The sequence below is a fragment of the Gambusia affinis genome, linkage group LG21 (genome assembly GCF_019740435.1).
Source record: "Gambusia affinis linkage group LG21, SWU_Gaff_1.0, whole genome shotgun sequence".
Lineage (NCBI taxonomy): Eukaryota > Metazoa > Chordata > Actinopteri > Cyprinodontiformes > Poeciliidae > Gambusia > Gambusia affinis.
In genome coordinates, this window is record NC_057888.1 from 19,373,671 (window position 1) to 19,395,068 (window position 21,398).

A 21,398-nucleotide genomic window follows, 5' to 3' on the forward strand; every position below is an offset into this window, starting at 1 on the left:
GAAAACTGTAAAACAACATGCCAAAGTTTGGACGTTTTATGTAGCATGAAGATGGAAAAAAGTACGGCAGAACAGCAAACCTCCTAAGACGTGGCCGTCCACTTAAAGTGAAAGGATGTAGAAAGAGCACATTAATCATGCAAGCAGCCAAGATATCCATAGCTCAAGTGGGGAAATCTGTTGACAAGACGGCTATTAGTCTTGCACTCCACCGATTCGACTTTATGAAAGAGTGGCAGGAAGCAAAGTCATTGTTAAATAACAAAATAAAGAAGTCCTGTCTGCAGTTTACCACAGACAGTGTAAGAGACATTCCAAGGTGCCCTGACCTGGCAAGATGAGAAAATAGTTTTTATGTCTGGCCAACATGCAAAGACACTGCTAAACACTCCATCCATGCATCAAAGCCCATAAATAGTCAGAAGTACAGTGCAATAATTTAGATTGAAGCATATTGACATGCCAGAATAGACCAGATAGAGACCAGACCAAAATGTCCTGATGTTCTCAAATTCTCTCCATCCATGGATTAATTTCAAAGCATTTTACAAAGAAGCAACTTTTTAGGATTCTGTACTACCTTGTCACACAAGGTAGTACAGAATCGGTCTGTCACACAACACCCCAGTAACATACACAATAATCTGTAGTTGTAAAAAGTTGAAGGTGTACGAATACTTTTGCAGGCCACTGCAGCTAACAAACGAGAACATCTGGGTTTCTTTTTTTCTTATTTCGCATTCAATTAAACCTTGTGTCTAAGTGCAAAGACATTCCATGTCAGTAGAATCGAGCCATACATGTGTTCATGTTTATGTGTCCTGAGTCTGTGTGGTGCATGTTTCCAATGCATCCTAATCTCCGAGGCTCTAGTTTCCATTGGTACTGAGCAGGAAAACGTCTCCTTTTCTTTTAATGAAATGCCCAAATGCGTCATGTGGCTGCTCATCTTATCCAGAGCTTGTTAGCCTCCTCAGTCAAAGCCTTCCAATAGTGGAACAAAAAAAAAAAAAAAAGAGAGTCAAACGCCTTTTAATTGGGAGTGGGATTTATATGTGAACGTGGCTTGGAGTCTGTAATGTGGTTCCACATGAGAATTCCAGCCTTTGTGCTTAATGGGTGGATAGAGTCGTACCCTGCAGAAGCTAGTTAAACCCTCGCCGTTATTAAAGGGAATATTGGCTCATATATTTTGTCACTTGGAAGGCAGTCTCGTTACATCTCCGAAGGCATCTCCTGCTGGAGCTTAAAACCATGCCTAACATCCCAAACATCCCTCTCCAGTGTGTTGATTGGAAGTCTTTCTTTGTCCAAAGGCTCTCACACGTTTTCTGGCCTCTGCGGAGGCTGCTCCGGCACGCCGTAGGTCCGTGGGGGACGGCGCGGTTGGAACGGCGCCTCGGCACTGCGGTCTTGAAGTCTCAAGTCCCCGCTCTCATTAAAATCCTCATCTCTCAGCGGGATGCTCTGAATGTCTCTTTCTAAGATGTGTCCAGACCTTGTCGTCTCCATCCCCCCCGTCATTGTTTGGCGAGTGTTCCCAGCATGCCTCCCCGTCTGTTCCCTACTCAACCCTGTTACATTCATTAAGAGATATCATTAAGCGCAGTCGTGATGAAAGGACGGTGTGATGTCTTCACCAACGCTTCTCTCTGTCTCGTCTCACATTTTGATTTCATTTTCCAACTTTTGTCTCGCCAACAAGTGGGTCTTGAGGCTTTTGTTCTATGGTGATCTGCTGCCCTCTAGAGTTTATAGAGTAGAGTAGGATGTTCTTGTTTGTAGCCTGTGGCCAGATCATGACTACAGTCTACAAGCCTTTCAATAATTGTCTGGATTCAAGCCGAAGCAGCAGTCTAAATTATTGACATTTCTTCTTTAGAATAAAATGAGATCTCTCACTAAAGCTTGACCTAACTTCAACTTGCTTTCAGGTTTTCTGTGGTTTGCTTGTGACTTCGGTTGGCCCAATGATCCCTCGTTCTGCCGCTGGACTTCAGAGGACACCGGCTCCAGGTGGCAGATCCAGTCCAGCGGCACCCCAACTCTCAACACTGGCCCCAACATGGACCACACAGGTGAGTACCTCAATCTGTTGGCCTACACAGAAAAGTAACTTTGCACCCATTTCTACCCCAAGATAAAGTAAATTTAACTAACCAACAGGGGGGTCAGGAAACTTCATCTATACGCTAGCGACCGGTCTCCAGGAGAGCGAAGTGGCTCGACTAGTGAGTCCCGTGGTCAGCTCTGAAGACTCCGACCTGTGCGTGTCCTTTTGGTACCACATGTACGGGTCGCACATCGGAACACTGCATATCAAACAGCGCGAGCAGACTGAGGAAGGAACTGCCGACATCCTGCTCTGGACGGTCAGTGGTCACCAAGGCAATCGCTGGAGGGAAGGGCGTGTCCTTATCCCGCGGATCAGCAAACCCTATCAGGTCAGTGTCTCGGCAATTGACCTACTTTTCTCTGAAACTTGAACATCGGATTGACTTAAACTGCATATGCTTTTATTTCAAAGGTGGTGATTGAGGGTCTTGTGCAGAGGAAGAGTTGGGGAGACATCGCTGTGGATGACATTAAGGTTCTCGATGGGCTTGGCAAATCAGATTGTGAAGGTGAGGATGACTGTCCAGTTCTTGTGTTTGTGCTGGTCCAGACCTGAAGTACTGGATTAATCTGCAATTTCTTGTTTTTATAGATCCTGATGTGCCCACTGAGCCGATGCTACCGGAGGACAATATCAACGAAATTTGTAAGCCATTTCAAATGGAGTTTCAATAGTTGCTATTAAGGGTGCACTGATAAACCAGCCCTGGTTTCTATAATTTTGGGAGATCATTGATCGGCCAATACTTAGATGTCCACTGATCTCATATACCTTTGTAAAGGTCTAAAAATCAACCACGGTCCTCTTTTGGATATAATTTTTGGAGGTTTTTTATTATTATTATCTAACCCTCTTCACTATTAACAATATTTAGGAGAAAAAAGATCTAAATCAAGACATTTTGTTTGGACAACTGTTTAACCCGCTACTGGTGCATTCACACTAATGATGTAATAATGACTAAACCTTCATACAAACACTGTGTTTTAATACCGTCGATCTGTATTCAGCTGTTCTCAGATCGGCTGCAGACATTTATCCTCTTTTATCCTCCATCTGAATGATCTGTGTAAAGCTGCCTTCTGCATGTTCCCCTCTGACAACTTTAACATTTTTATCTGATTATTTTGCTCCAAATCTCTACGACCGCAGTGCATGTTAGACCCAAAAACGTTGTCCTCCAGGTAAGGGGTGTTTACAGTTTACTTCAGGACAAATTGCGACAAAACCCACTGAACTGATCGACAGGTATCACATCAATTGAACAAGTGCGAGCGCCTGACATTCAAAGTGCGTAACAGAGGTGACGAAACACCCCATGACCCCGCCACCTCAAAAATGAATCCGGTGCCGCTGAGTCACCCAGGTGCCAACTGAGCAACTTTCTTACTATATTTAGCAACATTTCAGACAAAAAAAAATCTGTATCAGTCAAAATTATAATTGGCAGGTCAGACTTTATATAAATCATAATCGGCGATCGGTGCACCCCAACTCCAAATACACATGTATGCTTTACCTCTGAGATTTTTATTTGCAAAATTTTGAAAGGAAATTATTGTTTTCCTGCCACTTAGCAGATTTGCATCACTTTTGTTCTCCATTTGGTTTAATGGCTCTGACGTGACATAATGTGAAGAAGTTCATGAAGTATTAACAGGCTTTCTCTGAGTTTGTCACGTTCCTCTGTTTCTGCTCTCTCTCCTTCAGTTGAGGACATCACCGACTATCCAGACCTGGTGGAAACTAACCAGATCAGCGGCGCTGGCAACATGCTGAAAACTCTCAATCCCATCCTCATCACCATCATCGCCATGTCGGCCCTGGGGGTTTTCCTGGGGGCCATCTGCGGCGTGGTCCTGTACTGCGCTTGCTCGCACGGCGGCATGTCGGAGAGGAACTTATCGGCCCTGGAGAACTATAACTTTGAGTTGGTGGACGGCGTGAAGCTAAAAAAGGACAAACTCAACGTACAGAACTCGTACTCAGAGGCATGAGACGGGTCAGGCTGCTGTCACAAGACTAAAAGACGGAGCAGAGCTCGCACAAAAAGAAGAAGAATGAAAAGAAACAAAAACATCTCCAGGCATATTTTGTGTGCCGGCCCCGTAAGCGGGCGCAACAGAACTGCCAAACACCCTCCGCTCAACAGATGAGGGTCAGGGGTTCAGGAAACCAGCGGGAGGTTTGGACTGATCCACGCTTTTTTTTCTCAGGAGCTGCAGTAAAAAGAACCTACCAGTAGGGGACACTGTGTACAAATAATAATAATAAAAAATACAGGAAAAAAAACAACAAACAAACAAAAAAGTATGTACAGATGATTTAGATGATATTATAATTTTGTATTTTGATTTTCATTCATTTCTACAATCGGATGCTGGTGTTGAGACCAATTTATTAATAATGTTTAAAGTATTTATCATTTTTTTGTGAAGGGGGGGAGCAGAAATGTGTTGGGGGAGGTTTTGTTTGTAGAATCAGTTCATGAAAGCTGTTGTTCCTCTTCACGCTTTGAAGGAGACGTATCGAAACCCTTAAAGAACCATATCCCGACGAAACTGTATATTTTGCCACTGCAGGGTGGCGTAGGGGGCGCGACCCCGATCCTTTTCCCCTTTGACCACCCTGCAGTTCACGCATGGTTCTGACAGTGCCTTTAGTACCTTTTAGTTGGCCTTTTCCGTTGAACTGAGTTCTCTTTTTAATTCTATTAGGGTTAAGTTATAATGAAAGGAAACAGGGGCACATTACTTTATGAATTCCTGCGAAACAGGACTATATAGTTTATTGCAGCGCTTTTTCTTTTGTTTTTCTGTCCAAGAAAAAAAAATTACTTTGTAAATAAGTTTTAATATATTTTATTGCCCTTTTTAAAGAAAGTAAAAAGGAAAAAAAAGCTGCAGTATCCCTTTTTTTACCCCCTCCATTAGTGTGAGTAAGTGTGTGTGTGCGTGTGTGTGTGTGTGTGGGTGTGTGTGTGTGTGTGTGCAAACACAAACCTTTGACTGTTTTGTGCAGAAGTGTGGCGTCGGCCGTAGATACCGTTGCTCAGGCAAGCAAGACTGATTTTGAGCGAGTGTGCGACGCTAATTTTGTGCGTCGAAGCCATCTTTCATTTCCAAAAAAAAAAACAACAAAACAAAACAAAAAAACTCAAAGGATGGATGAATAAAAGGGTAAAATATGCACATGAAAAACATCCTCCATTGCTAATGTCTCATTTGACAGAATTAAAGGGTAAAATTAGACATGTTTACGTCAATATATATATGTCGACCAGCATACCAAAATGAAAACCATCAACCAACGTTCTATTATTATTAATATTATTATTGTTGTTTTTTATTTTAATTTTTGTCTTTTATTTTCCCGCCAGCATCACTGTGGATGTTCACTGTAAGAAGTGCTATCTGAACAATGCAGCTTGAATGCACTTTGTTGATAGAAAGCCGATTTAAAAAAGAAAAAAAGAAAAAAAAGAGGAGGAGGAGCCGACCCACTCACCTAGCAACGGTGCTATCTGTAGTTCAGCCGGACTTGGACGTGTCTCGTGATAAACCCAGACGTGTAGCTGAAAGGTCTCGCTTGGGCCTGCGAGAGTTTGACGCGTTTCACATGTAGCAGCCATAACGACGTGATGTCATAGCCGATGTCATTGGAGCGGCACGGCGGGGGATCGAGCGGCATCGCCTGAATCAGGTTATCTGGGAATCCCTCCGTGGCTTTACCAAAGGATTGTTGCCCCTCCACACCCACACACACGCACACACCTCTTGACTGCAGGGGGGCTTCTCACCAACAGAGAGAACAGCAAGGACACAGTTCATCATCAAGTGATGGGCCTCCAGGCACGGAGGGGGGAAACACCAGGACACTTGTGGAAAATTGCAAAACGTGGCAAAGTGTTTTTTGTTTTTTTGTTTTTTGAGGGGGGGGGGGGGGGGGGGTTCTAGGCGATTTCAATGTTTTAAAAAGTGTGAACTTTTACAATCTCAGTCGAGATGTTTGCAGGTGGACGGATGAGACAATCCCACCATAACACACTCGGATGGAGAGAATGTCGAGGACACACCCACACACGCCCACACACACACACACACACACACACACACACACACACACACACACACACATACAACGGGGCCTGCGAGCCCAACGATGAAACTCATCGGTTTGCCTCACCACCGACCGATCCAATCACGAACTTGATCAATTTTTGTATCCAAGAAGGGTGACGTCTTTTAAATCCGTGTGCTTTGTATGTCGTGCCGTAGTGTACACACACACACACACGCACACCCACGCACGCACACCCACACACACTCTTAGCTTTTTTATTATCATTTATTTTTTTATCCCATTTCAAATCGGACGCCCTCGCTCTCCTCAGTTTTCAGTTTCAGAGGACGGTAGCTGAAGCAAGCTAGAAAACAAACAAACAAAAAACGGATTCTGTAGCGTGGACTCGAAACCAACAATGTTGCACTGAGAAATATATTTAAGAGGTCTATGTGTTTATAGTGTTCATTTGCAAAAAAAGAAAGAAAGAAAAGAAAAGAACGTCAAAAGAGAAAAAAAACTCGTGCTTGTTTTTTTTTTTTGTTTTGTTTTGTTTTGTTTTTTTCAAAGCATAATTTCAGATTATCTGAAATGGATCCAAAATGTAAAAAAAAAAATAGAGAGAGAGAAGTTTTCATTCCTGTAAAGACGGAACAGATTTTTTTTTTTTTTATAGAAGGAACATCCCCTCCCCGTACATGTACATGCCATGTTAGTACTTCATTTTGTACTGTCGTTCAGATTTTGTGCAGATCTTTATTAGTTTGTTTTGGGGTTTTTTTTTACAAGAAAAACAAGACTTTTATTTTCAATACTGCTTCTGTATTTTGCTGTTGTAGGGGGAAAAAAGTAATAAAACAGCAAAGGCCTTAAAAAGCATTCGGTATGACTGTGTTGTTATGTACGGAATTCGTCCATTGCCCGGCAGCGAGGGGGTTAACAAGCGACCCTTTGTCAAGCGCCGCGTTTGTTTTGTTTGTTTCAGTAACGTGATAGCGACGTCTGGGCCCACTCTATCTGCTGTTAAAAGTACAGTAAAAACTCTGGTAAAGTGAAAAACACAAAACGACTTTAGTAGTTTATTACAAAAAATAAAAATGACCAGGCTATTTAAACCGAACCTAAAAAAAAAAACAACAAAAAAACAAACAAAAAACACCAGAGACCCCGCTCTGGTTTTATCTCATGCATGAGAGGTGCGGTGAAAACGCAAGGAACAGCTTTAATTTGAAGTTATTTTGTTCTTTATTAGTCTTTCACACAAGCTGTGCTTCCATTACAAACGTTCACGAAGTGTGTCAATATTAAGCTAATGTCAGAAGACCACAATTTCGCAAACGCGGTGCCTCCAATTAACGAGAAACGCGATTTAAACCACTCGTGAGAAGTGGTTTGGTCACGTGAGAAGTCGTTGAAACACATATTATGCCATGATTCTCCCACTACTTCCTGTCCTGTTCTTCAAGCTAACGACAACATCCGGTTGGGATGTTGTGACATGCGAAAGAAAGTAATTATTATTATCATTGTATTTATTTTTGCTACTGAATTAATTTATGCGTTTTTATGCTCATTTCAAATATCAAAATTTGCCACCTAATTTTATTGCAGTAGCAGAAAGCTACCAGTAGGAGGCAATGTGAGCTTGTAATCGCTCCAGAGTCCGCGTACTTGACAACCGGCTTCAGAACAGACTAGAGGAGGATTTGTGAAGCACAGATTTGTTTCTGCGTCGTCATTTACCTGTTTTATCCTCCTTACAGGAAATTTGGCATTTGCTACACTGACACCATCCCTGGTGTCTTTAACATTCCCACTGCAGTTTTGAGAAATAAACCAATTTTGATGACAAAATTGTGTATAGCAAATGCAGCTACTGTCATGGAGGAATTTTGACCCACTCTCCTTTGCTCCATTGCTTCACTTTACTGATTTTGTCTTTAAATGTTCAGCCACAGCAGCACAATAATTATAAGACTGGACACAAAGTTAGCTATGTTTACCTCCAATTATAATGTTAATCTGGAGCATCCTGCTAAGATATCGCAAAAAAAAAAAGAAAGAAAGAGAGAAAATGCAAATTATTCGTATTTCCATCTATAGGTTACACAAAGCATAAATTTGTCAGATGTTGACGTTAAGCATGGCTGTAGGAAACCAGGTGTAGAGGTTACGAACTAGCATGGCCATACATATCAGAGAAACGGTCAGAGCTCCAATGAGGCTCGGATCGCGAAATGTTTCCCAGTTTTGTGCCTCTGGTAAGGCACAGACCCACCACTGGGTGGCTACGTTTGTTACGTTATAGAACTTAATCGGTACATGTGTTTCCATGTTCCCTTTATAGCATTAAGTCTTTTTTGGAAAAAGCAAATAAAAAAAAAATAAAATAAAAAAAACACCTCAAGCAAACTTAGAAACTTTTGTTTTTGCAAAACTGAGGCAGTTATTTAAAAATTTTTAAAGCCTTTTCTAACGTGATACTTCACAATGTGCCGAAAAGATTTTGAAGGAAAAACATTCTATGACACTTTATCAGTAACTCTGTTGTGAATTTATTAACTGTTTTGATGGGGGGTTTTTATGTCTATTTTGGAATTGGACAGATTACCCGGAAATATAAAGAGGAGTACATCACATGCCAAGGTTTTTTTCCCCCCGATTGAGTTAAATAAATAACAGTGGCCTTTTAACCAGATTTGTTTTTCATGTCCCGAGAAGTAAAATCCCAGATTTAACACATGGCGTACTTCTTTATAGGAGCCGCTTTGGTCTGACACTAAGTGAGAAAAGGTGAAGATTTGTGCTCAGAACAGATGGAAGCAACTCCAACGATATCTCTGAAGTTCCACTTCACAGCGGCACTGAAGATGGTACCGACCACTAATGATACGTTGATGAGCGCCATACCCAGCTCAACAGTTGGCTTTCTATGTCCTATCATTAGAAGACATTAAACCAAAGATCTAATTTTACTGCTTTTTTATTTTTAGCCAAGCAAAAAAATCTTTCGATTTCCGCCTTTTTAGGGGGGGAGGGATTTTGGTAGCGCAGAAAAAAGAAAAAAAATAGAGAAAAAATACGAGCAAGAGGCAACAGAGCAGAGATTTATTTGCGACTTCCTTTATACACATTATTAATTTCAGATCATCTGTTAGTAATTACAAAGGTTTCCACTAGAAAACTTGCTAAGCCCGGTGGTTGGTCGCTAGGGCAGTCATTCATCCAGCGGAAAGAAATTTGAAAATATCACTTGATAATTACGGGTTATTAAAAGACTGGAAGATTAATACTTAAACACCAACTATAAGGTATTAAAGAAGCAAACATTAAAAAGAAAAACTTTAAAAAATAAGCAATGCAAGGAAAGCCCAGCGGCCGCCAGGCTTATACTGCACTGTGGGAAATTCTGAATTAGCACATCTTTACATGGAATATACTATTGCACATTTTTAAGCAATAAAATTAAATCCTCACCAGACACACCTCTGGCACAGAAGTATTCATACCCTTTGAACCGACTATAGCTTTGAAAACAAAACCTTACTGGGACTTTATAAGACAGACCAGGTAATTAATCAGTTAATAAATCAGTAAGGTAAGTTGTAAACAGATGCATTCACAAGTTAATTCTGAAAGAGGAATTTTGGAAAATGTGAACTTAAAGTGATCACAGGAGTATTTAAAAAGCAAAGGTGTGTGGCATGTTTGGTTTAAAAGAACAGCTAACTGTGTTTGTTAAAAGTATTTTGTTATGGACTTTATTGAGCTGATTCTGGTTTCAGGCTGTTTCTCCTTTTCACTGTATCTTGTTGCCATTAGCAACGCTAAATGGTCCATTACATTTAGAGAGGTGAGTAGTAATTAGCTACATTTGCTCAAATACATGTACAGATGTAAACATCAGCTGTTTATTTGGGGGAAAAGTTAACTTTCTGGAGTGCTTTTTCTACGCTGTACTTTTTAATTTTATGTTATTAATACTATTTTAAAGCATCACTGCTCTTACTTGAGTCCAATTTCTAGCTAGCCTACCCACTGCGAGTAACTTTACCGAATGAAGAACAAACGTTTTAACCAAAAATACCCCGAACCCAGACACACTCCCACATTTTATCATAATATGAGACGTCCTGTTCCTACAGAACATTTGTACTTCTAATGTCTTTTTCTCTCTGCTTGACTCTTTGCAGCCATTTACAAGTCAGTGTAAAACATACAGTGTGTCTTTCTGATGATACACTGTATCTTATCTTTGTCCTGCGGTAGTATATGGAAGTAACATATACATTACTTTAAGTATTGGTTTCTTTAGTTTCTTTTATTGAAAATTTTGATTTGGAAATAATTCCTTCTGCCTGTATTTTGTAATAACGTAGTTGCATTTTTATTTATTTTTCCCCCCATTTCAGTCTTTAAGATGCAAGAATATCCACTTAGTTTTGTATATTTGTTTGTCAAATGACATCGAAATGACATCGTTGTTGAATATTAGCCCTTTCACCACATATGTTTTTTCTCTTACTGTACACGTTTTTTGAACGGCTACTTTTTACTTTTACTTGAGTAAAAATATGTCGAAGTATCTTTACTCTTCACATTTAAAACTAAATCCATCTATATCCATGAAAAGACTTGATCAGTTTTTATGTTCCACATGTAGGAGTTTCATAACAGACAGTCTCATTCGTTTTTTTGAAGAATCATTATGAAAACAGCATCTAATTAAAAAAAGAAAAGAAAAAAACAACAACGAAAGCCTAAGTTTTTAAGTTTAGCAATCTGGTGGTTTTGGTCTTTACTGGAAAAAATGGGGGCAGAGGGGAGCAAAAATTTTTCTTTCGCATTTATTTCTAAAATTATGCGGTATCTACATTCCACCACAAGGGGGCATTAGAGTAAAGGTAAAACGCAAGAAAAAAACTACAAAGCGCATCTCATAAGCTCTGTGACATGTCTTAGACTTTGTACACGCTAACCGCGTCGTATTAATTTAACAACGAAACTTGTTACTAAATACTAAAACCACTTCTCTTTCCAGGTGAGATGATCACTCAGACGATAAACCCAGATGATAATTAATCTGCTGGAGTGTCTGCTTACTTCCATATCTCCTCTGACAGGAAATGTCAAAATATTTGGACGCCTGTGGGGGACGTCTGGCTTTCCAGACGGCCAATATCTTTCATCGGCGGCTATTTCCTGCTGCTTAGTCAAAAGGAAGAGATTTTTCGGTCATGTTAGCTCTATCTGGGATGTGAACGAATGAGGCTGCCCCACGGTGTTGACTAATCTGCAGGTCTGATTCCCATCAGTTCAATTATAGCGCCTCATCCGGCTTTGTCATAGGTTCTCCGGTTTATCTGATTGGACCTGCGGGATTTTTTTTTCTTTTTTAAGAATAGTTGTTTTTTTAGTTATACACCAAATGGTTAAAAATAAAATAGATGTTTTAACTTTCTATAATCCTAAGAAAAATTCAACAGACACAATTTCCGTCTGTCTTATCCTTGTCGCGGGGTAGTGGGTTTGTTTCACAGCGCAGGGACTGAAAGAATTCCCTTGTAAACATTCCCTGGAGACTAAACAGGATTTAAGGAGCTTCCGGACCCGATAGTTCGTTTTTCTTACATTCTTTTTCCACCACGTCTCCAGAGCAAAGGCAACAACACTGAGCACTAAGCTTAAAGCAAATAAATAAACCGACTTTGCTATTTGAACAGAAAAAGACCCAAAAGATGTCCATGTCATTATGTGGAAAGGTAAAATACAAAGAAGAAGAAGAAGAATGAAAAATAAAGAGGATAGGATGACAAGTTGTTTTGTCAAAATCATAAAAAAAAAAATGGTGGTGGTCTTTATAAAAAAATAAACAGTACAAAAAATGTACTTCAAAAGTGTGTGGAAAAAAAGAAAACCAAAACTATCTGTCAAGCTAAAACATGGTGGACGTCGCTTTGACGATGGTGATGATGATGGTGATGATGATGATGATGATGATGATGATGATGATGATGATGATGATGATGATGATGATGATGATGATGATGATGATGATGATGATGGTGATGATGGCACAGACTAATTTAAACATACTGGTGCAGCGTTAACGTCGACATGAGCAGCATCTGTATAAATAGGCATCTAGTTTAGTGGGCTCTGGTAGTGACGTGGTCACGGTCCAGCCTCAGCCTTCAAAATAAAAGTAATAACTCAGAATTAAATAAAATTAAGTGCGTAATTAATTTCAGTGTGCTGGAATGTGAGACGTTTCATTAAATTTTATAGAATAGTATGCTCACTGTTATACATATTTAGTTTTGTACATAGATTACAAAACCAATCTATGTACAAAAGGCTCTGTATTGGACTTCACTGTGGCACCACCAAGGATCAAACTTGTTTGCAGGCCTCTTCTCACCTTCTGATAGAAACTCGTACATTTTATGAAGGATATGAATGCAAGATAAGAGACATAGACCTAAAAACTGATATGGATTAATAATTTACTTCAGAATTCCTGCACCGTATTATTTGTTTTTATGTGTGTGTTTTGGCCTGCACAGTGGAGCAGGACCTTCTTGCTGCAAGGCAACAGCAAGAAGGTCCTGCGTTTGATTCCCAGCCTGGGGTCTTTCTGCATGGAGTTTGCATGTTCTCCCTGTGCATGCGTGGGTTCTCTCCTGGTACCCCGCCTCTCGCCCGGAAGGTAGCTGGAGATAGACACCAGCAACCCTCCCGACCCCATTAGGGACAAGGGTGAACAGAAAATGGATGGATGGATGTGTGTATTTTTGTCTTTCATGGTTTTGACTGTGAAGCACTCCTGAACCTAATATTACTTGGAGAAGTGACTCAGGGTTACCGACAAAAAAAATTAAATAAATAAAAAAATAAAAAAATCACAGTACCAAAATAGTATTTCAACATTTGTTTGAGCATCTTGAATGGTCAGAAACTGTAGTATTTTCATTCAAGGTTAGAGCAATAATTTCGATGCTTAATGAAATTTACTACATATAAAATTGTTCAAAATTAGATAGTGCTATAAGCAGGAAAATATTGATTGTTTTTTTTTTTCATATTGGTTCTTCTAAAAGTTGTCTTTTATTGTGAAGAGAATAAGGCGGAAGTGCTGTTTCTAACTGGCCGCTTTGCTGCGGGCGGTTGCGGCGTCTCCCTTCTCTTTATCCTAATTTAGTCCGAGGACAGGAGACCTCGCTCCCGGCGCTTCAAGGATACAGTTGTTTCTTTCCAGGCTTTCTTCTCCTTTTTTTCCGCCTTAAATATATGGTAACATTTACGTTTTCGTCATCCAAGTGGAAGTTGAGTGGCATGAAGATTCGGAGGAAGCTTTGAGTCCTCGGATAGAAAGTGTCCGCCGGTGCCAACAGGGCAGACAGCCGCTGCTCTCGGTGCTTCTGTGTAGCGGGACATCACCGGGAGCTGGACGCTCTTTGCTCCTGTATGTCGCCTCGGATATAACAGCGCAGCGGCGAGGTAAACTAACTGAAACAGGAAAATTTCTCTTCTCTTTTCTTTTTCTTTCATCCCCTAACTAACTTGAGCTGGTTAAAAGACACTTTTAAACACCTCCTCGTCCGTTTGAGTGGGGTCTAATCGCTTTGTGAGCTGAAAAAGTGTAATTCCTGCCACTTACTGATGTAGCTTTGGAATTGAACCAGGGTTCCTACAGTCTGAAAAATGTATTGCATTTAGTTTTATTCATTTTCCTAAACAAGATATTTATGGGGGGGAAAAAAGGATATATCAATTATGTTTTTTTTTTGTGTTTTCCACTACTCATCTCTTACTTTAACTCCACCCATCCAAGTTTTTTCATCCACCCAGCCATAATGTCTTCATCATCCTTCAATTTGTTCATGATCCATTTATTTACCCAATAATCCATCCATTCATTTGATTTCCAACCACCTATCCATTTTTCTGTCAACCTTTATTTTCTATCACCATTTGTTTGTTTAGTGTAACCATCCATCTTGCTATTCGTCTATTACATTCATTTGATTTCCAACCAATGTTTTTTTTTTTTTGTGTCACATTCTGTTATTAAAACCTCTTTAAGGAGATCACACCCAACCTTTGTATCTATATCAAAAAGATTAAGACTTTTTGGTATGTTGGAGTGTGGGAAAGTTTGCATATGAGACCTGAAACATGTGAACTCTGCGGAAAAATTGAGTTTACTTTTCCAAAATAACTCACGAGTGACGGTTCAGGAGGAATTTCTGCTGCAGCCCGGCGTAGATGTTATCTTCTCCGTTTGATTAAATGCAACAGCAGCGGGCCCTTCAGTGCGCCCCGGTCATATGAAAAGGGCCTTCAACAAGTGATCTCACATGATGTGTTGTGATTACTGTCGGGTCTCGTCACATGAGGCGGGCAGAGAGCCACGCTGGAGGGTTGAAGCCTCTCGCGGCGGGGATTTGTCCACAACGCTTTTTGACCACTTTGTGTTTGAACAAAGACGCTGGCTTTTCTAAAAACAACTCGGCCCATGATTGGCAGGTTGTACAACTTCCACTGAGTGGGACCAAGCAGGAACCCCAGCGCGCGCCCGCCTCTTCCTCCCTCGCCCCGCTCCTTCCTGCCGTTTCATCTGAAGAGTGAGGTGGAAAGATGAAAGCCTTATAAATCCAGCCGACCGCGCTGACTCCACACGGCACATGGGAGCGCAGTTTAATCAAGGAAATGGGGGCAGGAAGAGAGGCGAGGACAGACGGAGAATGAGAGGATGTCAACCGGGAAGGATGGCCAGGAGGGAGGGAGGGAGGAAAGGCTAATTGAGGGGGAGGGTAGATGTTGGACGGATGTAGGGTGGAGGTTGGTAAGATGGCAGCGGAGCCAGCAGCTATCAGCTGAACGGATTGGGACCCCCGTCCCCGAGGGAACAGCTGCTGTATCATCCCAGATGAGCTATGAGGCCACTCTCTTCCCACGGAGAGCCACACCCAGGACGATCCTCTCAGTGGCTGCGTTTCTGTCAACCATAAAATTGCGCAAATTGAATTTACAAAAATAAATCTGCTTAATGGAGACACGCCAATTTACCCCCCCAAAAAACCCTCATGTTTTCGATGAAGAAGCTTTCATGCTAGCATGAGGTGGTTTTTTTCGCGTGACATGATCAACATCCAGATGTTACTGAGACGAAGAAGACGACATGAAGTTGTAGGAGGATGATGGTGCAGCAGCACGGTTTTTTAATGACTTATCACGTGAACAAGCTTATTCAAATGTGATTTTAGAAAATTGCGTTTCTTATTTCATGGAAACCTCCGCAATTGTGAAGTTTTGTTTTATCGACATTAGCGGAATATTAACAAAGGTTTGCGCACATTCGTAATGGAAACGCAGCTCGTCTATGTTTTGCCTTGTGTGTTTCTCTGTTCCTTTGGGAAAGAAGTGATGAGTGTGCACCACTGCAGTCTGTGACACATGCTTAGTTCCTCTGGGAAACTAAGCAAAGATCGAAGCATTAGAGTAGGGGAGATAATCAGCATTTTTTTCCCCATAACATACTCTGTATAACCCCTGCCTTAAGACTGCAACCAGTAGTACAGAAATATTGCTATAAAATCCATGTCACCCAACTAATTGACGTCACCCAGCAGAAAACTATTTCCGAAAATATTAATGGATGCCGCCGTTTATGGGTCGATTTCAACATTTACTGAAGAATGGCAGCCGACAGTATCATCACAGAATCATAATAATATTAAGTAAGCTAATAAAAAAAAAGCACAACCAATGGGAATGATGTTAACTGCAATCTCTCTAGAGAAGTCTGGAATGCATTAGATTCATCAGTGGCAGGATTGTGATGTGATGCTCTTCACTGGCAAAGATTTCTTTCATAATTCCATAATTTAGATTTTCTTTTTCTGGCTTCTCCTGGTGCGGAATTATGACCCACGTCTCACGCCAATGACCCAAAAAAAAAAAAATCAATAAACGACCAAAAACAATAAACAAAATAGAAATGAGAACCACTCATGATCAAAACGAAATGAAATACCCTTGAAAATGATTCATCATCAGAATGGAAATTATTGACCTCATTTTAATTTACTTTATAGGTTATTGTGACCAGCTTGCCACTTATTATCGTCAAGCATTTTGCTCTGGTGTCAGTTTTTAGTTTTCACACATCTTCCCTTCAAGTTTGAACAACCTCCCTGTTCCTCAAATTTAGTGTTCTATCAATCATAGTATATGTAATATATCCATGGCAAAGAACTGCATGGACTGCAATAAAGTACCACACAAGTCTGTTACATAGTTGGTGAAGTTTTAATTTTAAATGTCATGTTTTGGTGACACTTTTTGTTTAATGGGTGGTAAAAAAGGTTTTAGAAATGAAAATGGCCACACAAATTGGATGGTCAAATGATTAAGACGCCGTTTCCCCTCCACCACATCATAATCTACTACTTTGTGTTGGTCTATCACATAAAGCCCCAATAAAATTACACTGAGGTTTCTTGTGGCGAAATAAGGGGGCAACTTCCACGGGTGGGAATACTTTTGCTCGGCACATTATGAAAGACCTCGGCAGTTCAGTTTTCCCTTCATTCTACGCGACACCTTCACATTTCTCTGCCTTTCGAACCACTAACACGAATGTTTTCAGAGTCGGGATTGCAGGGTAGCGTGTTTGTGACCTCTACGACCGTTTTTAGCTCCATTATTTTGCCTTCGCTCGTTCCCTGCCGGTCTCACACTCCACACTGAGCTCCAAATACTCTTCTGGGCCATTTTTGGTGTTGCCCGTTGCTTCTAAAAACAGCTTCCGAAGCACCAAGGAGGAGCGGCGTGGTTGGAGCTGACCTCTGCTCGCCATGGTCTGCTGAGAAGACGAAGCCAAACACGCTGCGTTGGTGGTAAATAGTAGAAGCCTTTGAGCTCCTTCTCTTTCTCTCTCTCTCTCTCTTTCTCTCTCTCTCTCTCGCACCATGTTTGTTGTTGTGATCGTGTGAAGGCTAAACTTTGAGGCCCTTCATCCTTCCAAGCCCCTGCCCACATGGATGAAGGTGTTTATAGAGATGTGGCTGTGAATGCCGGCCGTTCTTTCATCACTGAGAACAATAGCCCAACTGGAATCAAAAGAAAACAACAGAAATATATATATATATATATATATATATATATATATATATATATATATATATATATATATATATATATATCTTTTTATTTCTCTGATCCTGGTTGAATTTAAAAAAAAAATACAAATACAAATGACGTGAGAAAAACTTGTACATTGTACCAGAATGCAAGGCCAGACCTGAATGTCATGTTATCAACTTCCTTTGATCAATTAGAGACAGGAAATGAGTCAGGAGACATGCAGCAAAGTTTCTCAGCTGGACTCACATTTTTGTAACTTCTTAATCTTAATTTTTCTGTTAAGCCTTTCGAAGTTTGTGTCTTTTTTGTTACATTTATTTAATTTATTTATTTTTTTTACACTAGAGTTCAACAAGTGGGTCATTTAACCGTCCTGTTGTCCTCGGGTCAAAATGACCCGCCACTGTGTTAAAACTCCCCAAAGATCTTTTAGTGAAACTCTTTGGGGAGTTTCACTAAAAGATCCTCTAAATGTCATTTTAGGACAACAGGAGGGTTAAGTTTGTCATTTTCTGTTTAGAATCAGCCAAGTTTGTTCCCACGAATGAGGATTTTCACTTAAGTTTCACATCCTCTCAGCATGTAGATCAGGGGTGTCAAACTCCAGTCCTCAAGGGCCGCTGTCCTGCAACTTTTAGATGTGCCTCCGCTGCACCACGCCTGAATAGAATAATTAGGTCATTAGCAACGCTGGAGAACTGATCTACACAAGGAGGAGGTAATTAAACCATTTCATTCCAGTGTTTTGTACCTGTGGCACATCTAAAAACTGCAGGACACCGGCCCTTGAGGACTGGAGCTTGACACCCCTGATGTAGATGTTAAAAATAAAGAGCAGATAAAAAAACAGCAAGTATGTACATATAAAGGACGACAGGAAGTGGTAGGAGCGTCATCGCACTGCATGTTTTTTAATGACTGATCGAACAAACTTAGTGAACAAACTCGACATGACTTTAGTTGCATTTCTTATTGAATGGAAACACAGCAACAGTGAAATTGTGTTTTTTTGTTTTTGTTTTTGACATTAGCCAAATTTTAACTACGTTGTGCGCACTTTTGCATTGTAATCTATTCCTGGACTCGAGTTACTAGAATAAGTGAACTTCTTAATAATCTATTTGATTGAATATGGACTTTTTTTTTTTTTTTTTTTTTTGGTCAGAGCAGGAACTTACACTTTCTATCATGTTTTCTTTCTTTTTTTTTTTTTTTAACAGTAGCTACCCGTCTGAACATATCTACCATAATGGACACTTTTCATGTCTTATCACAGGGACATGGCCTGCCGACCAGCCAGGGAGTTTCTCTCTTGAGGAAATGTGCAATTTGCTGTAATACAAAGATAACTTTGCACATTCTTCCAACCGAATCTCTAAAATAGAACAGAATGTTGTTAGTTCCTCTTAGCGATGGCCTTTTGTAACCAAAAATGACATTCACATCTAATTTTTAAAATGCTTTTGAATATTGCCTCCTGTACACGTCTTGCGTACTATCAACCTATCAACCTGCTCATGCGCATTCACAACGAGTCACAGCTGTTAATGCATTTAATCACATCTTCCTTTTGCCCCCATGCTCATAAGGTTTTAATTACTGTAGCTACAAGGCATATGGATGAACAATTAATAGTGCGATAAATCTGAATTCATCACAGTCATCCAAACACAGGTTAGTCTGGGTGACTGTTGCTAGGCTGCACTGAGTATAGTAGCAGTATCATCCATGATAAGGCTGTCATCTACTTATCAGCTCACATTCAGAAATATGATACTTTCTTCTGACTTTTTTTTTTTTCTTTTTTTTGTCATATATATGAGATATTCAGGACGTTATTCTTTTTACTTTTTACTGAGTACCGCAGATTTGCTCGACTAACAAGGCGAGCTTCTTTGCTGCTTCTGGGCAGTTGAAGAACAAGTATACAGAAGCAGCATTGCCACTGTCTTGTGGCAGCACCAGCTGATTACAAAGTGATTTCTTATTGGAATTTCCCCTTTCTTTCCTTTTGTCTAAATGATGTAAAAAAACAACAACAAAAAAAAAGGGACACACACACACAGGCTTTTACTAGTTAATGTCTGAATATCCATCAAGGTCAGAAACCGTAATAGGTTTAAGGACAGTTACAGAGGTCCGCTGTTCTGTTTAACAACTAGCAGATATTGAAATACGTTGCTGACTCCCGATAATCTCCCATGACATGTTATCCTTCACTGCTCCCTTGAGGAAATATGCGTAACTGTGGAGTGCTTACTGCTAAACTCTGCGCCACTTTGCCTCTCCTGCGGCAACGGAAATAGCAGCCCCGAGTTAAAGTGTTAAGTCTGGGCCCTAATGAAAGACATCTGACTGTCATTATTGCTCCAGTTACGGTGGAGCAGCCCACAGATGGTCTTTTTGCTTGGCTTAAACTAGATTAAGACTCGACTTTGAAATGCCTATCTAGCAGTTTTGGAGCTGCTAACGCACACACTTTAACAACACAAAGCTGTTCTGTCTAACAGCTTTTCATTAATCGCGTCACACTCACAGCTGGACGTATTTGCTCTGCGGTCGGCTGCTGTCATATATGTAAATATTTCCCAGTACAGTGTTGTTGAGCTGATCTTTGTCGACCGATTCAGAGAAAGAACATCTGTGTCAGTTGTTTGCTGCTCTCCAGCTCTGTATGAAACAGTTTCCATGCTCCGCGTTTAGGGTCGTTTAACACTTGAAATCAACATTTGATGCTCTTTGGAGCATGGCGGCTTAGTCTGGCCTCTTTTTCGTCTCTCTCTTTCACATGTTTGAGCAGCCACTGTGTCATTTTTGAAGGGGAGTTAGCTTGTTCCTGGGCATTTAGATGCAAGCTTCCTGTGTGCTCAAGTTGAGTTTCCTGTGTTTTGAGTAGAGGAAAAGCAGCCTCAGCATGCGTGGGGAATTTGTGGAGGACTACTGTGCACTTTCTTTCATTGGATCAGCATTAATATTGAAACGGATGAATAAAAAAAAAACCCAAGATATTCTACTTCACCTACTTCTAGGAAACCACTAATACATGTGCCTTAAAAAAAGTGTTGGTTGAGTTGGTGTTTCACATGGCCTCTCCTATGTAGTGTCTTCACCCTTGGTTTATAACCAGAACGAGAAGCAAACGGGTTCTTGTGGTTTTAGCACCTTGTGTTCACGCATAGATGTGACAGTGTAGGTTTCAGTGCTGAAGATTTGCTCTCAGAACAATGAGATATTTAACCTCCCAAGTATAGTTTACAGGAACCATTAGGGTGGTAGCCACATAATAAACTGCTTACGCTATAATCCATTTAATAAAATGTTGTTGGGTAAATCTGAAAGGAGTCATCTGGTTAAATGAAAGAGACACACAAAGCATTCATAAGGTGCATCTGCTAAGATTCTTTGTCTATAGAATCCAATAACACTTTTGTGTCTGCCTTACATTTCCAAGGCATATGAAGGTATGTTTAGAAAAAAAAAAAAGCTTAAAGAATCATGTTCATCTGATCCTTAAGCATTCTTTTTTCCCTCTCCAGCTAACGTGGCTGCAAGCTAGCACTCAACTCCAAAGAAAATAAATGGAAAATGAATTCTGCCAATAATGTGTCAAGTAGCATTGCGCTGATGTTTTTCAACTTCCCAATATTCATTTTTATTTCGGATGTCTATCAGGGCTTCCCCCAGAAAACCTGCTAAGCCCGATGGTACAGATGCAAGTTCAGTCCACAAGTGGCCCACCGTGTATTTGTATTAAAAAATGTTAAAATTACAAAAAATTTGAAAGTGCAGAGATCAAAATTTGGAAATAATGCCATACGAGGCCAATGGGCTGGTGCAAGATGGCACAATTGGTGCACACACTCGCACACCCAGTTCAATGTCACATCTATAAATAAACAAACAATGCTTAGAAAGGGGAGCAGGGGCAAATAAAGCCGGGTGGCCCACCAGGCTTATAATATATTCGGGTCAACCCTGTCTAGGAAAAGCGTTCTAAAACGATCTACAGAAAAAGCTATAAATAGGTGACTAACTAGAAGTGTCCTGATGCAACTTCAGATTTCACATC

General features: G+C 40.5%; 2 protein-coding genes across 5 annotated transcripts in view; both read left to right on the forward strand.

Moving 5' to 3' along the window:
- Positions 1-5,055, forward strand: part of nrp1a (neuropilin 1a) — a 79,503-nt gene extending 74,448 nt beyond the window's left edge. For all 3 annotated transcript variants that reach the window (XM_044104381.1, XM_044104382.1, XM_044104380.1), the window contains exons 14-18: positions 1,935-2,078; positions 2,167-2,444; positions 2,528-2,624; positions 2,708-2,761; positions 3,827-5,055. In XM_044104381.1, the coding sequence (XP_043960316.1) occupies positions 1,935-2,078; positions 2,167-2,444; positions 2,528-2,624; positions 2,708-2,761; positions 3,827-4,113 (860 nt within the window). In that variant the 3' untranslated portion in view covers positions 4,114-5,055. The remainder of the gene's footprint in view (positions 1-1,934; positions 2,079-2,166; positions 2,445-2,527; positions 2,625-2,707; positions 2,762-3,826) is intronic.
- Positions 5,056-13,321: 8,266 nt separating this feature from the next.
- Positions 13,322-21,398, forward strand: part of itgb1a (integrin, beta 1a) — a 32,605-nt gene continuing 24,528 nt past the window's right edge. The window contains exon 1 of one of the 2 annotated variants that reach the window (XM_044104384.1): positions 13,322-13,678. The gene's annotated coding sequence lies outside the window, so the exon portion shown is untranslated. The remainder of the gene's footprint in view (positions 13,679-21,398) is intronic. The other variant, XM_044104383.1, reaches the window with a different exon arrangement.